This window comes from Falco rusticolus, chromosome 5, assembly GCF_015220075.1.
Source record: "Falco rusticolus isolate bFalRus1 chromosome 5, bFalRus1.pri, whole genome shotgun sequence".
Lineage (NCBI taxonomy): Eukaryota > Metazoa > Chordata > Aves > Falconiformes > Falconidae > Falco > Falco rusticolus.
In genome coordinates, this window is record NC_051191.1 from 54,489,696 (window position 1) to 54,503,534 (window position 13,839).

Genomic DNA, 13,839 nt, shown 5'->3' on the forward strand with positions numbered 1-13,839 from the left:
TAAATTTGGATCTTTGAACAACTTGATATGATTTCACTTACACATCCTACTTAAGGCACCATCCCATTGCAAATGACACTGGCCAGATATATCAAGCACAGTTAACACTGGCGTATATTACTAAGTGTAGCTGTAGCTCATTCACAGCAATTTAGCGTACAGAACTTGACTGCCTCCAAGCCATGCAGGGAAATACTTTTTGTCTCTGCCATTGAAACCCATGGCACTGAGGAGGTCTCTTCTCTGAAAGGCAGGAAAACTTGTATTCAGAGGTTACAGAAGGGAAGCTGATGAATTTTTTATGCACGCTAATGGAAGAATGTAATGGCATCCTGCATGGAAAAGACAGCAGCCTGTGTATCGGAGATACCCGTGGTCCAGGATGCAAGGAGGAGACTGCCAGCCCTTGATAAGAAGTACAGAAAGGCCTGGGAGGTTATTTGCCTAGAGCCTTCCTCCATCCTCCTCCCTGATGCAGTTTGAGAATTACCAAACATTTCCTACCCTCTCCCACTTCCTCTCCTTGGTCAGAAGGATGATCACCAGCTTGGGATGCATCTGATATCCGTCCTCACTGAACGACAAATTCCTGCCTTCAAATGTAACATTGATCAGGTACCTGCAGGAGAGAGAAAAGAGCAACGAGAATGTTAACACTGGGGAACCAAACCCAAACCCCAAAAAGCCTGCCTCTCCCCTGCAACTTACACCAGAAGGGTAGGAGCACAATGCAAACAATGGAAAATCTAAGAGGAAGGGAGTGGGAGAAAGAACAATTACTCCAGGAACTGGGGCAATCAGGCAAGGCAAGACAATTGCCCCCTTTTTGTGACTGGGATAGGGAAGCAATGTCCTATGTTGGCTCTCAATGAATTTCTGAAAACACACCTAAGAGTCGCATGCACACATGTGTGCCCACAGTCCCTGATTTCCCCTTACCACAAAGAGCAAAAAGATCCATAGCAATTAGCCATGTAAACATACTCCACAGCCTACACTTTGCTCACTCTTCAAAAGGGATTTCACATGTCATTTGAGGACAGTGATGGCCTACAGGTGAAACAGTGGAGATAGCCTCCCTCCAGCCCAAACATCAAGACAATGATACAGGAACCTACAGAGAGCCGAGGAAGGAGCAACACACCTGCAAGAAGCTCCATCCCCATCAGAGTCAGCACACCTCGTGGGGCCCAAATGATCCTCTGAAGCAGCTTAGGAAAAGGGACAGGGGATGCTGAGATAGCCCAGTGAAAGTCCTTTTCCCTAGAGACATAGTCATACTTTGTACCTGGCAAGATCAAACTAAAGGGTGATCAGCCCTGCAAATCCACGCAGCCAACATTATTGATTCTCTTTGTCTGGAAAGGCCCCATCACTTCTGTGTGAGGCACTCCCCTCAGGGGCATCTCATGTCAGCTGTACAAATGGACTATTAAACAGCCCAGGCTTCGATCTTATTTATCCTAAGGCCTCTTTGCTCAGCTCTGGCAAGGTCTGGGAAGACCTTTAAGTGGGCTGAGATTATAGCTACACTCATTTCAAGGCCTTGCTGCATTGTGAGAGCATGTTAAAGTGGTGTTGCTGTAAATGAGAATTAGGTCTATTGTTTTCTTAACTGTCAGACCATCCAGAATGAGCCTGTGGGGAAGAGGAGGAGGCAAATATACATTTCACAGTTCAGTGGCTTATATGACTTCTTTGTGGCTCTCTGACAGTTTCTCCTGTTCATATATTTCACTTCAATTCACAATCCTGTTGCATGAAGTAGATTTTGCCTTTATACACCTGCTCTGTCACAGTAGCACCACACCACCGTGAGAGGCAGAGGTGACCAAGCTGCCTGCCAGGCTAGCCCCAGGACTCTGCCCTCCCGTGTTCTGCCCAGTTCTCCTATAAATTACACAAGCAACATTTCCATAACAAACATGAGAGGTTCTTCTGCTCTATTACACCATGACAGCAGGAAACATTTCCTGATATTTAGCTTCTGTTTATCCCTTCCGAACTCAATTTGAACCAATGTCAAGAAAAAAAGAGGGAAAAAAAATATTTTCTTTCAGTGGGTTCAGGCTTTCCCACTACCTGCACACAGGGAAGTGTCTGCTAATCTAATGAAAGCATTGGTAACAGGGAAACTTCTTCAAATAAATAAAAAAGCAAGTCATGATTTCACCTTCTTCCATTCCCAAACTTTTTTGTCTTAAATCAACTAAATTCATCCACTAATTCCCCATTACCAAGTGCAATCAGCAGTTATGTTTATTTCTAAAGGAAATTCCAGACTTGCTCCATGTTGTGACCTTCAAGGGATGCGCACAGAGTAGGAAACACAGCCATAAGGGAGCCCAGCATGAAACATTTGCAGCAGGATGATTTTCAAAGGCAAACTATTGGTTATTTTCTGAAAGGCAGACCCATTCAGCACCCAAACACTGACAGAACCCCAGAACACCAGCCACATGGAAAATCTTAGCCATGCCATTGTTTGTAATGGTGTAAAATATCCCATGTCAGGACCAAATATGCTCTTTTTCTGGCATTTATTTTCCAGCTCTTTGCATTGCTCTGATACCGAGGGATGCCAGGCACAGACCGTCACCAGGTTTGTGCAACCTACCAGACCTAGTTGAGGCTCTGGTTGTGGGAAAAACCCTCCAGTGGACCAAGATTACAATTTCATGACTTCTCTGCACTGGCCACCAGAGTAAACACAAAGCAAGTCTCTGAGAAGATGAAGATGCCATTAGCCTGATGGGAGTTGTAGCTTTATATGTCAGTAGTTAGAAAGAAGTGCCAATATCTAATTAAACAAACAGCAATATTAAACAGTTCGTAGCCCTCTTTCCCCTCCCATCTGAGAATGATGCCATTATGGGAATCTCCCTTGCACAGCCTGACAAGAAGATTTCACAGAAATCAGCAACAGGTATGACACAAGAGGGTGTAATTTCTCTTCATTTTCCACCAGAAAGATTAAACCAAATAATAATAATCAAGGAGGGACCATCAGTGATTCTGATCCTTGGAGCTGCCTTGAGATTCACACTTAAAACAGTACTAAAATCCCTCACTTCACACCTTAATGACTGAAATTAGTCTCCAAATTTGGCACAATAACTCTTCAGAGGATTTTCTTTTGAACCCATTAGCAACATGTTTACAAAAGTTTTCAGGAGGAGTGCAGAAGGAGCAGCTACTCCCCCCCCCCCCTCCCCAGCTTTCCCTGCACTTCTGTGGCTTGCTGGGTCCTGTCACCTACACAGGGATGCAGGGTAAAAGCAGCACACAGGGAGCTGCAGGGCTTGCTCGGGTGTGCTGAGCAAGGGGATGCCTGCGTGACAAAGCATCAGGGCTTGAAGGACTCCCTGGCAGGCCAAGTCAGCAGTGTGGTGCAAGGCAGCCACACTCGACTGGCTCTGCCCTCCATCACTACTGCAGCAAGAGTCATCCCCTTCAGCAGCAGTGCTGCCCAGGTATGCCAGCACTACTGCTGCCTGCTCTGGCCAGGGGGATTTCTTTCCTCCCTACAGCCTACACTCACTCCAGTACCCCACAGGCAATCAAGGGGCTGGGAGACTCCCTGGCATGTCTGCACTGAGCCACCAGCTGCAATGCGAGGGCAGCAGGCTGTGCATACAGGTAAGGCAACCTAAGATGAAACTGTGCCTGTAAAGGGTTTAATCCATAATTCCCTGGATGTTTTGGACTCCAGGATGAAGAAAAAGGAGGGCGTAGGGGGGAAGACACAAGCAATTTAATTCAATTTAATTTGCTAGAAACATCTTTCAGCAAACAATTTTGCTTATATGTGCATTTCTGGAGCTGCTTGATGCCAGCATGGAAGGGTCAAGCCCTTCCCCAGTCCAGTGGAGATGCAGTGGCTGCAATGCCCAAACTCATCTGGTAGGAGCGAAATACACACAACACTGTGGAAACAGTCTGACATTGTGAGCCCCGTGGTATGGACAAGCAGGCAGGAACAAAGAAGGAAGGGATGTGTCCTTGGGCACAAAGCAAATCAGTCTCAGGGGGACCTGACTTCCCATCCCGTGCTCTGACCATTAGGTGACATCACCCACCCTAGATGTGTGGCTGTCAGCCCTGAGGCTAATGGAGAGTGTTTCAAAGGCTGCTTGACACAGGAAATAGAGCATTAAAACCACATCAGATGACCAATTTAGGACCAGCAGAGAGATGATACTTTAAACGGTTTGAGCTGGTGATGGAGAAAGCCTGGAGAGACAAGTGTGGCAGGCAGAGGGGGCTTGGGGGTAGACAGGGAGGGTGTTAACTAATTTTTTCTCTGCTCTAGAGACAGCTCTGAAGGAGATGCATTTGAAATCAGCATTAACCACTCCTACTCCTGCTTCCAAGTGCCTTGGCGGGAATCGGCTCCTCCTGAACCTGCTGGCTGGGTGGGAAAATTTGGACATTGCCTTGCTTTTCAGTCCATCACACTCCCTGCCTCACACATAAGTGCGTGCATGCACACACACACACACACCCTTGTGCCCTGTCAGTGCTTGTTACGCTCCAATGAGACACACAGTCTGTTTGAAATTGCATGATTATTCTAACATCGACCACTTCCCTGAATAAGACAGGCCATATAAATAAAACAGCCTCTCCAACATTAGCATCTGGGAGTCATCTCAGCAGTCCAACACACAAGGGAAAAACAGCATGTAGGTGGAGGGTGGGGAAAGAAAGGCTATGTGATACCTCTGACAGAGACAATTTGTAGAGTAAAAGGCAGGTGGAATGCGATGCAGACAAGGGGATGGGGATGCAGACCACCATCAGCCTCTTTGGAAACTCACTGTAATGTGAAAACACCAAGGCCAAACATAACAGCAGTGAGGTGAAGACAGTGAAAGGCCTTTACCCTGCAGAATCTGCATGATGAAATAGCCTTTCTCCTTCCACTAGAGACAACACCAAAAACCCATCAGCCAGAGGTACCAGGGACAGGCATAGCTGCCTGCCCAGACGTACTTCGTGCCCAGGAAAGAGCAAAGACGAGCTCAATACTGCATTTCAGCACAAGGTCCACAGCTCCAAACCATGTTCCCTTGCTCAGCACTAGCAAGACCTACCCAGCCTGGGTTGATGCAAAAAGCTTTGGCAGAGTGCATTAGTCCCTTCCCTGCAGCAGGTCCTGCCCGCTCTGCACGCCTGCTCCTGGATGAGGATGGACAGACAGAAAGGTGGGCGGACTCAAAGGACAGGGAAAAGGGAGTTTAGGATCAGTTCATTTATCTACAAATAAGAATTCTGACCTTCAAGTGGCAAGTGATTGACAAAGATTTAACCAGCACTAACTATGCTGTTAATAGCTTCTGCTCTCATCTGAGAGACTGAAATAGTGTAGGTTGGGTTTTTTTTTAATGAGAAAACTGCAACTGACCCCTTCGACTTCTGATTTAAACCATGATTCTCCATGGATTCTCCAAACCCATGGAAAGCTTAAAATAATACAGATTTTTTTTCTTCATATCATCGCTCAACATTTCTGTGGCTGACTCTGCCTCAGAGGACAGTCAATACATGCACAACAGCCACCCAGATCCAGCTATGAGTGCATGAGGTGTTCTTGAGATAAAGCAGTCTCCACAGGATATCAAACCCAACTGCTCATCCCCAAGAACATGAGAATGGGTTCTGCCTAGGCCAATGATCTTAAAGGTCTTTTCCAACCTAAACAACTCTATGATTCGATCAAAATTCCCATGGCTGGTACTGACCCTGGCTGAGCGTTTCAGAGGCTCTCCCATCGCTCACTGCCCTGCGCTGTCCCAGTCACCTGCACTGCTTCCCACTGCTGTGGTGCCCGTGGCTTGTGGAGTTGTGAAAGGCAGACACATCTGGCTGTGTCTGTGTAACATCTGTCTGGTGTCAGGTACAATTTACAGTGAAGGGATTTCACATAAAGGGCACGAGCACAGCTGATTTTATGTAACAAGGGGCATGGACTCTTCTTTCTGCTATTACGAAGAACCAAAACAAGATAGGAAAAAAACAGAAGCAACCATTTGCTAGAAAAAATAAATCTTAAAGTAACAGTATCTCACTTTTCCTCATTTGCTCCTTTCTGTCTCACTGTCAGTGTTACCATTGAATCCAGGGAGATGCACTGCAGGAAAGAAAGCAAGTGTAGAAAAGAGACCAACCAAATTCCAAATTGTGCAGGCATCCTGCACCAGAAAATCTGTCCAGGCTACAGCCATTTTATACTATTGAGAACCATCCTGTCCAGCAGACTTAGAGAAATGCCCAGAGCTCAAGACTGTTTTCATTAAGCAAAGAGGTTAGGAGAGCATCTAGATTAGTAAATATCCCTAGGGCTACAAGATAACAGAGATATAAGAGATTAATTTGGTTTCTCCCTGCTGTCCACACCTTTTTAAAAGACAAGGAGGCAGATACTGGGCTGGAATAAATCAGTGATATTCAGCTGACATCTAGGGAGTGATGCTGTTGATCTGCTGAGATTCTAGCCCCTCACCTCTAGGAAGATGGATTTTCTTGGTGTTTGATCTGACCTGTGAAATCACCATTTCCAGTGGAAGACCAATTTCTACTGCTCTATCCTTGCTGCTTCTCCATCATACTCAGCAAAGTTGTTTTGAAAACGAGGTACCTGTGCTTAGACTTCCAAGTGACAGCTCCTATATACAGTGGAAGAATGAATCTTTTCCACCACTTCCTGTCTTAATCATAAAAAAAATAGTACTTCCACATTATTTCCCATTTCTTTTATTTATCTACCATGAATTTGTCATTTGAAAAAGACTCAACTGACAGTTCCTGGGGATCAAGGATATATCTATCCTTAGAGTACACAGGGAGCCAGAGCAATGGCAGGGCTGCTTTGCTACATGCATTGCTTAATCCTAATGAGACGGGACCATTCTTGAGAAAGAGAAGCGAAGCTCACTTTACACAGTCTGTGCAGTCTCCAGCCTCCCTCCTGAAAATGCAAGAGGAGGCTCAGGCACAGCAGCACAGCGTTTTGCAGAATGCACCAATGTCCATCAGGAAACGAACAGAGCAGGGACTCTGTGCAGGGTCACCAAGTTACTTCCCAATGGGGAACATGGGGTCAGCTCCAACCTGGAGCAGAAATGATAGTAATGAAACCTAGGTGAAAGGCTGTTTGTCCAACTACTTCAGTGAACTTCAGAGTTTCCACAGTATTTTTTTCTTCCATGTACCTAATACCATCTAGGGCCTGATCTCCCATTTGCTTTTCATCCTATGCAGTCATTGCCTTTGATAGAAAGGGAGAAAGAGATGGTGCCATTCAGGTCTAGTGGCATTTCACACTCCCTTTGCCAGGGTGCTGCTGACAGTACCAAGCCCAGACTGTGAGAGCTAGGTCATTTGTAGGAAACACAGGCATACATTACGATAAGGTGACCTGTTTATGTAAAAAAAGGCAAGATAAATCTTCATTTTGCCCCATCTACTATGTCGGTCACAGCAATGTTTTGAAACCTAACCAAAGCCAAATTTTTCTCACACACATCCTGACTGACCTATTTTCACAAATGCCAGAGCCAGAAAAAATCACCTATCAAAACCACTTTTTAAATGGGAAAGGGGGATAAGAACTTGGCAACAACATTTTCTCATGAGGAGATCAACATTTTGTCAGAAAGAAAGAGAACCGTAAGATCTGAAAACTGTAATAACATTGGACAGAAAATGAAGCTTCTGGCACAGTTATGCTCCCACACAGTCTGGTCCATTGCATGACACCTTCTGCCCTTTCTTTTATGGACAAGAGCCCCAGTTAAAACACATCTGTAATGTGCCATCCTGAAAGAGTCCTACAAGGAACGGCATCACCTCAACGGGGGAAGGGATATCACTGGAGATTTATTCTGTCCAAGTTTCATGAAGGGGAAAGAGGAATATAAGATTCCCATGCTCCTCACAAGAGACAGCAAACAGGATTTACATGTCAAAATATTTCATTTTAAACTCAAAATATTTAATTTACAACTCTTCTTCCGAAATTATCTTTTTTTGCTGGGAAAATGACACAGTCCTCAGTAGCTTGAGAATATACCTCTACACCTTCTGGCCTCACTGGAAATAAGACAGGAATAAAGAAAAATGTTTTAAGAGCATGCTCTGGTTAAAGTTGGAAATATATATAAATCTCATAGGAAATCAGTCTATTCTCAGAAAGATTTTTTTATCCAAAATGCTTTGATAAAAACAAATATACTTCTGAATTGATTCACCAAACCTTTAAGTAACAGAAAATAGCTAATAGAAAAATAGCTTTAAGGTCAAAATTGTTACAGTGACTGGATCAAATAAAAACTAAATGTTCAGCCCAAAATTGGAACAAGCTGCAAAGCTTTACTGAGTCAATAAATTCCTGCCAATTACTTTTTTGAAGTATTATTTATTACTGCTACGTCTTTCCATGCTTCCTTATTCATTAGGAACAGATAACATCACTTTTCTCCCAAGTAAAATAAGTCTTCAAGGTATTTCTCCCATTTGAAAGGACTAAAAATCTGTTTATATGGGGCAGTAAAAACACAGAAAATTACATTTGTCAGAACAGCCAACCGTGGGTCATAATTATGTCTTGGCATCTACCTAACAGGTCACTGACAGAAGCTATACCATAGGAACAGACAAATACTGAAAGGTTAAGTGATGTCCTTCAGATCTGTTTATCTGTCTTAGGACACAGTTATACAAACATTGATAGGACAAGCAGTCAGAACTTGCTTGTCCTATCAGACAAGAGAACAGAAGTCAAATGAGGCTTTCCACAATGATTTTTCACCCAGGATGATGTTTTTCAAGCTTTGTCAATTTGCAGAGCCGTAAAAAATATTCCAGTTGAACTCTGTCCTCGTACAGTGAATTTAATCCCACTGACAGCAGCCCTACTTTTCTTTATCATTTTAGCATGTCCCTAGAGAATCTCCCATAGACCCACATGGCTGTGGACCACAGCTTAAAACAACTGGCCAAGTAGATGTGCATGTCAACAGCCCCTTTGGTCTTCTGAAGGTGGCCAGTGTGCTGGGAATCAATCATCAGGGTATCTTGGTATTTACCCAGAGCTCATCCCAGTTTCTGTTCAGGGAGTCAAGACCAGAAAGCAGGTGTGCACATCAACTTTCCTCTAGAGCTTTTGGGACTTTCTGGCTTGCGGAAAACCACTCAAATCTGCCAGAGTAGTCCTCGTCACTGCTGCCAGAAGCCAGACAAGGCTAAACTAGCTGGAGAGATTGAAATAAACCCCTTCTTTACATTCTCTGAAACAGCAGACTAACTTGACTTCTTTGACCCACTAAGAAAGCACAAGTGATTGGGGGGGTAGGGGGTTGTTCAACGTTTATCAAGTGTTGAAAGCATTCACACATTTGCAATGGCAGCAAATTCACAGCGTTTGCAGAAGCAGAGTCATTGCCCACAAGGAGGCTGAGTCCAAAAAGTGTGACTGGATTTTCCTGGGTCTGTAGCAGTTCGGTGAAGATGGCACCCTATCACTTTCTTCCCTATCACATCTCTAAGGAGGAATCGATTAAAACAAACAAACAAATAATCACTCCTGTCAGTGACTGTGTGGAGGTCTGGAGACTGCTCATCCTTTGCCAGAAGAGTTACTCTCTCTCCAGTGCGGCTCCCTCTCCCTTCTCCCTCTTTTCTCCCTCCGTGGGTTGATGTTTCCATGGAAACTTGTTCTTTAGTGCCGCTGAAATTACATTGCATTTAAAGCATTAACCCTTCCCTGGGCTGAGGAAGGTCTCAGAACAATTAGGGGGTTTGAGGTTGGTTTGGTGGGGGTTTTTTTTGTTCTCCCCCCGCCCCCCCCCCTCACCCACCCCACCCACCCCACCCACCCCAATTTCCTTGTGATTTTTTTCTTTGTAGCATTAGGACAACCTCATTCTTCCTGAGAAGACCTCCGAGCTAGCATTTGCCTGACAAGGGGCAGAGGATGCATCACCAGTGGGGTGGTGTCTAAGATTTCCTTTTTTTTCTTTTTCTTTTCTTTTTTTTTTTTTTCTACACAAAAACATAATGCATTTTTTTCCACGCTACATGCAAACAGGGAAAATGCTGCAGTAGCAAAGAAAGTGAAGAGACAGAAGGGGAAGCAAGCAAGCCACAAGCTGGCATATGTGGAGAATGCAGCTTCAGTTAATACCAGAGCTGAACCCCTTGTAGCTCTGCACTGAGCAGCAGCTTCTCCATAACAAAATGCCAAAATCACAGGCTTCATCACTTCTCCTTGAGCCTCCCTCCTCTTCCTCTTCATTATCATGCCTGTAATTAGCCACCCTTGTCTTCACTTGCGATTAGCACTCCAATGCTACTGTAACACTTGCTGCAATCAGTACCCTCCTCACCACCAGCACCCTTCCCTGTGCCACAGCTTCTCCACCCAAACTGCCACCTATGCCATCCTTCCCATAGGCTCTCTACTGCCAGCCATCACCTTCATCAGCACTTCCAACACAGCCATTGCTGGGGCACTGCTCAAAAATTACCCTGCAAATCCTCAGCCCCCAGCCTTTGCTCATCCCCACTCTGATCACAGCCGGAACACCTCTGTGCCCTTCTTCCACTGACATCATCCTTTTTTCAAACATTGGGAAAACATAAAAGGGAGATAAATATCAAGAATCTCCTTCCAGTCTTTTGCCTGAGTTCCTACAATCAGGCAAGCCTCCTTTCTGTCCCAAAGTCCCATGAGTTGACAGCTTGCAAACCTTTTTTATTACTTCTACCTGCATAGCTGCAGTGTCCATATTCTCTCGCACCATCTATTTTGGGTTTCCCAACACACACTGAATGTGAATAGGCTTCAAACCTATCTTACCATTCTCAACTACTGCCCCAAAAGTCAGAGTGTGAAGCCTCCTGCTTTGAGTTGAGTGCATACGTAGTGCCATGAGGATGGATCAGTGTGGGAGGAAGATGCTATTCTGAAATGAATGATAAATATGGATAATAAACTCAACCTAAGTCTTTTTTGCCTGTCTCTAGTGGGTTCCCAATATGGGAGATAGAAATATCATGGGTACATTTTGAACACAGCTGGGAACACTGCCAAAGTCCTACTCAGTGTTCACACATTTACATCATTTATATCACATCCGACTTCTGCCTTGTATTATTAACTTTGTAGAGTGTTTTGTGATGTAGTTTGTAGTCCAGGCTTTGTTAAATGAAGTTACACGCCCTCTCTCTCTTCCTTTCGGCAAGAGAGTGGTGTCCGGGGCTACACAAGGTCTTGAGAAGCACAAGGAAGGTGACTGTATCTGTTGATACGGTCAGTGCACTTCAGCATTCTCACACAGTGCTCCAGAAAACCTTTTGGGATCCATTCCTAGGGCCTGAAAGGTGCAAAAAGAAAATAAGTATTTGCCTTCTGGTCAACAGTTCAACGCCTAGACCCGATTGGTAGTGACTGAAGATTTTTTTCTCTGCTGCTGGATGTTCAGGAGCCTCTGTGAAACATACAAATGGGGTCCACCTAGGAGGTGCCCAATATGGCACTGCAACTACTCAGGCTTATTCCTCAGCAGTGTTGGCAATGAGGTTGAAGACAGAAGGAGAAAAACAACCCAGGGCATGGCACTGAAGAAATTATGTTTCTCTAGAACAGAGTAAAGGCATATCAACAAGGGAAGAGGTAGAGCATTGCTGATAGATCAGGCTTTTTGCTTTCTGTGGGACAGACTGAAGCATGCAGCAGCTGAAAAACCATCACTTTCCAGGAATTAATGCAAAAGAAGTGGAGCTACAATGACCCAGCACTGTGACTTTATGGTTTTGTAAATCAGTAATTTCTCCAACAGCCTGAGAAGACTCCGGGTTATACTCCATCACTTACTCCACATGCCCAATTTAGACACTGACTATTATGGCATCTGAGGCCAGGCAAGCGGCAAGTGACTCAGATGTCTGATATACACAGACAATGGGGAGAGGTAACCATAATGCATAGGTTAGGTCCCTGCAGCAGGCCACTGGAAGGTAGTTGCCTATATAAAAAAGAAATAAAATTTGTACCCTCAGTGTTTCCTGAACAAGAAAAGTGAGAGAAAGAGTGAGCTTCAGCCTGTGTTGCTGCATCTCCAGTGAAGTAAATGTGTCATTTTACTCTAGACCTGCATTTGATCTTGAATTACTCCTCTGCTTCTTCTCAGAGAAAAGGTCAGTTTAAAAAAGCCTCAGGCATGATGCTAACATCATGCCCAATAAAAGAGTGTCAGGAGGTCTGAAATAAGTACAAGGTCCAAATTTGGGATATATTATATGAATCCTTTCCCTTCTCTCTCCTGAAGAGAGTGGGAAATCTCCCAAGAATATTTCTTCCCTCAGGAGACTTCCAGGACTCCTTGGACCTAGAAATACTGTGAATAAGGTTTTCCAACATGCGTCTGAGGATCCCAGGCCACAGTGCCCACTGCAGGAAGCCTGAACATAGCACAGATGGAAACAGCAAGCGTGCTGGGAGTGAGACCATTTCCATGGAGAGTGCAGCAGAAGATCAATTCCCACATCTATTACCATATCACAGCTCCCTCCAGTTCAACCAGCTCTGCTACCCAGAGCCGCAAGGCTTTTCAGATAAGACCTAGGCAAGTTTATTTAATTTGAGCAGAAACTTAACTGATTTCACCTTTAATTGGTGCTTAAGCTAACAAACTAAAACATAACGTAAAAACCTCACACACAAGTCCTGATAGAGTGCAGACACACCCTGAAAGCTTGGGAATTAGCATGAGCACCAGGTGGGATAATGTGGGCTCTAGTTCTGGTCTCATTCAGTACCTTCAGCTGCATCATTTCCGCAGCTCTTGCTGTGCACATATTGTGGCAGCATATGAGTTGTCTGCACCCTTTTCTGTTGGCAGCAGTCACTATGATCACTTCAGAAAAAGCAGCCTCCAGAGAAGGCACCTTTCAGAAATCTCTCACTCCTCCTTTTTCTCCAACACATCTTGGGTGCTTAAACGTCATTGACTCAGACTCCAGACACCAAATGACACAGTCCCTTCAAAAAAAAAAGTCATAACCTCCAGTGTCACATAAGCACTTTTCAAAGCCATAACCCTTCTGGGATGCCTATCAGCTGGAGCTCCCCTCTGCAACTTCCCATCACCTTCCCTCAAGGAGAACCTTCAAGTGCAAGAGAGAGACTTCACTCTTGCCCAAGGACAAGGTTTCAAAGAGGCAGATGGGCCTCCCCTACCCACACATTAAACTGAAAAGCAAACTTTTAACACCAAAAAAAAAAACCCACCAACGGGTAGGGGGGGATTTGAAATTCTTTGTGGATTGTGACTTTTCCATGGCAACAGGATTGAGAAACAGGAGGGCTGGGGAGGGGGGCGAGGAGAGGGAGAGGGAGGGAAAGGAAGGCAGAGAGCCGAGGAGGGAGCAAGCAGCACTGGTACATTGCCATGGAAACCCTCTTGCATTGGCAGCCAACTGCCAAAGTCAGTCAGGATCCCAGAAATGGGCTTGGATGGGGGGCTGGGGTTGGGAGCCATCACTGGCCAGTCCCGAGGGCACCCCATCCTTGCAATCCCCAGCCCCACTCCCCTCCCACCATGACATTCTGGTGCCCTCTCCTCTGCCAGACAGAGCCAAATTTGGCCCATCTGAAGAGTGGGAGGAAATAAGGATTGGCAAATGAAACAACTGGGGTGGGCAGGAAGGAGTAAGGCAGAGAGGGATAGTTTTTCTAATAGCCATTGCTTCGCTTTCCACCTTTCTGGATCGATTTGGACCACACAAATATATTTGTTTTCACACTCCAGATGGCTGTAGAAAGAGAATGTCACT

The 13,839-nt window shown here is 45.0% G+C and overlaps 1 protein-coding gene across 1 annotated transcript in view; it reads right to left on the reverse strand.

Moving 5' to 3' along the window:
- Window positions 1-13,839, reverse strand: part of LOC119148382 (glutamate receptor ionotropic, NMDA 2B) — a 180,140-nt gene that overhangs the window by 51,541 nt on the left and 114,760 nt on the right. The window contains exon 4 of the mRNA XM_037388457.1: window positions 505-619. Within this exon, the coding sequence (XP_037244354.1) occupies window positions 505-619 (115 nt within the window). The remainder of the gene's footprint in view (window positions 1-504; window positions 620-13,839) is intronic.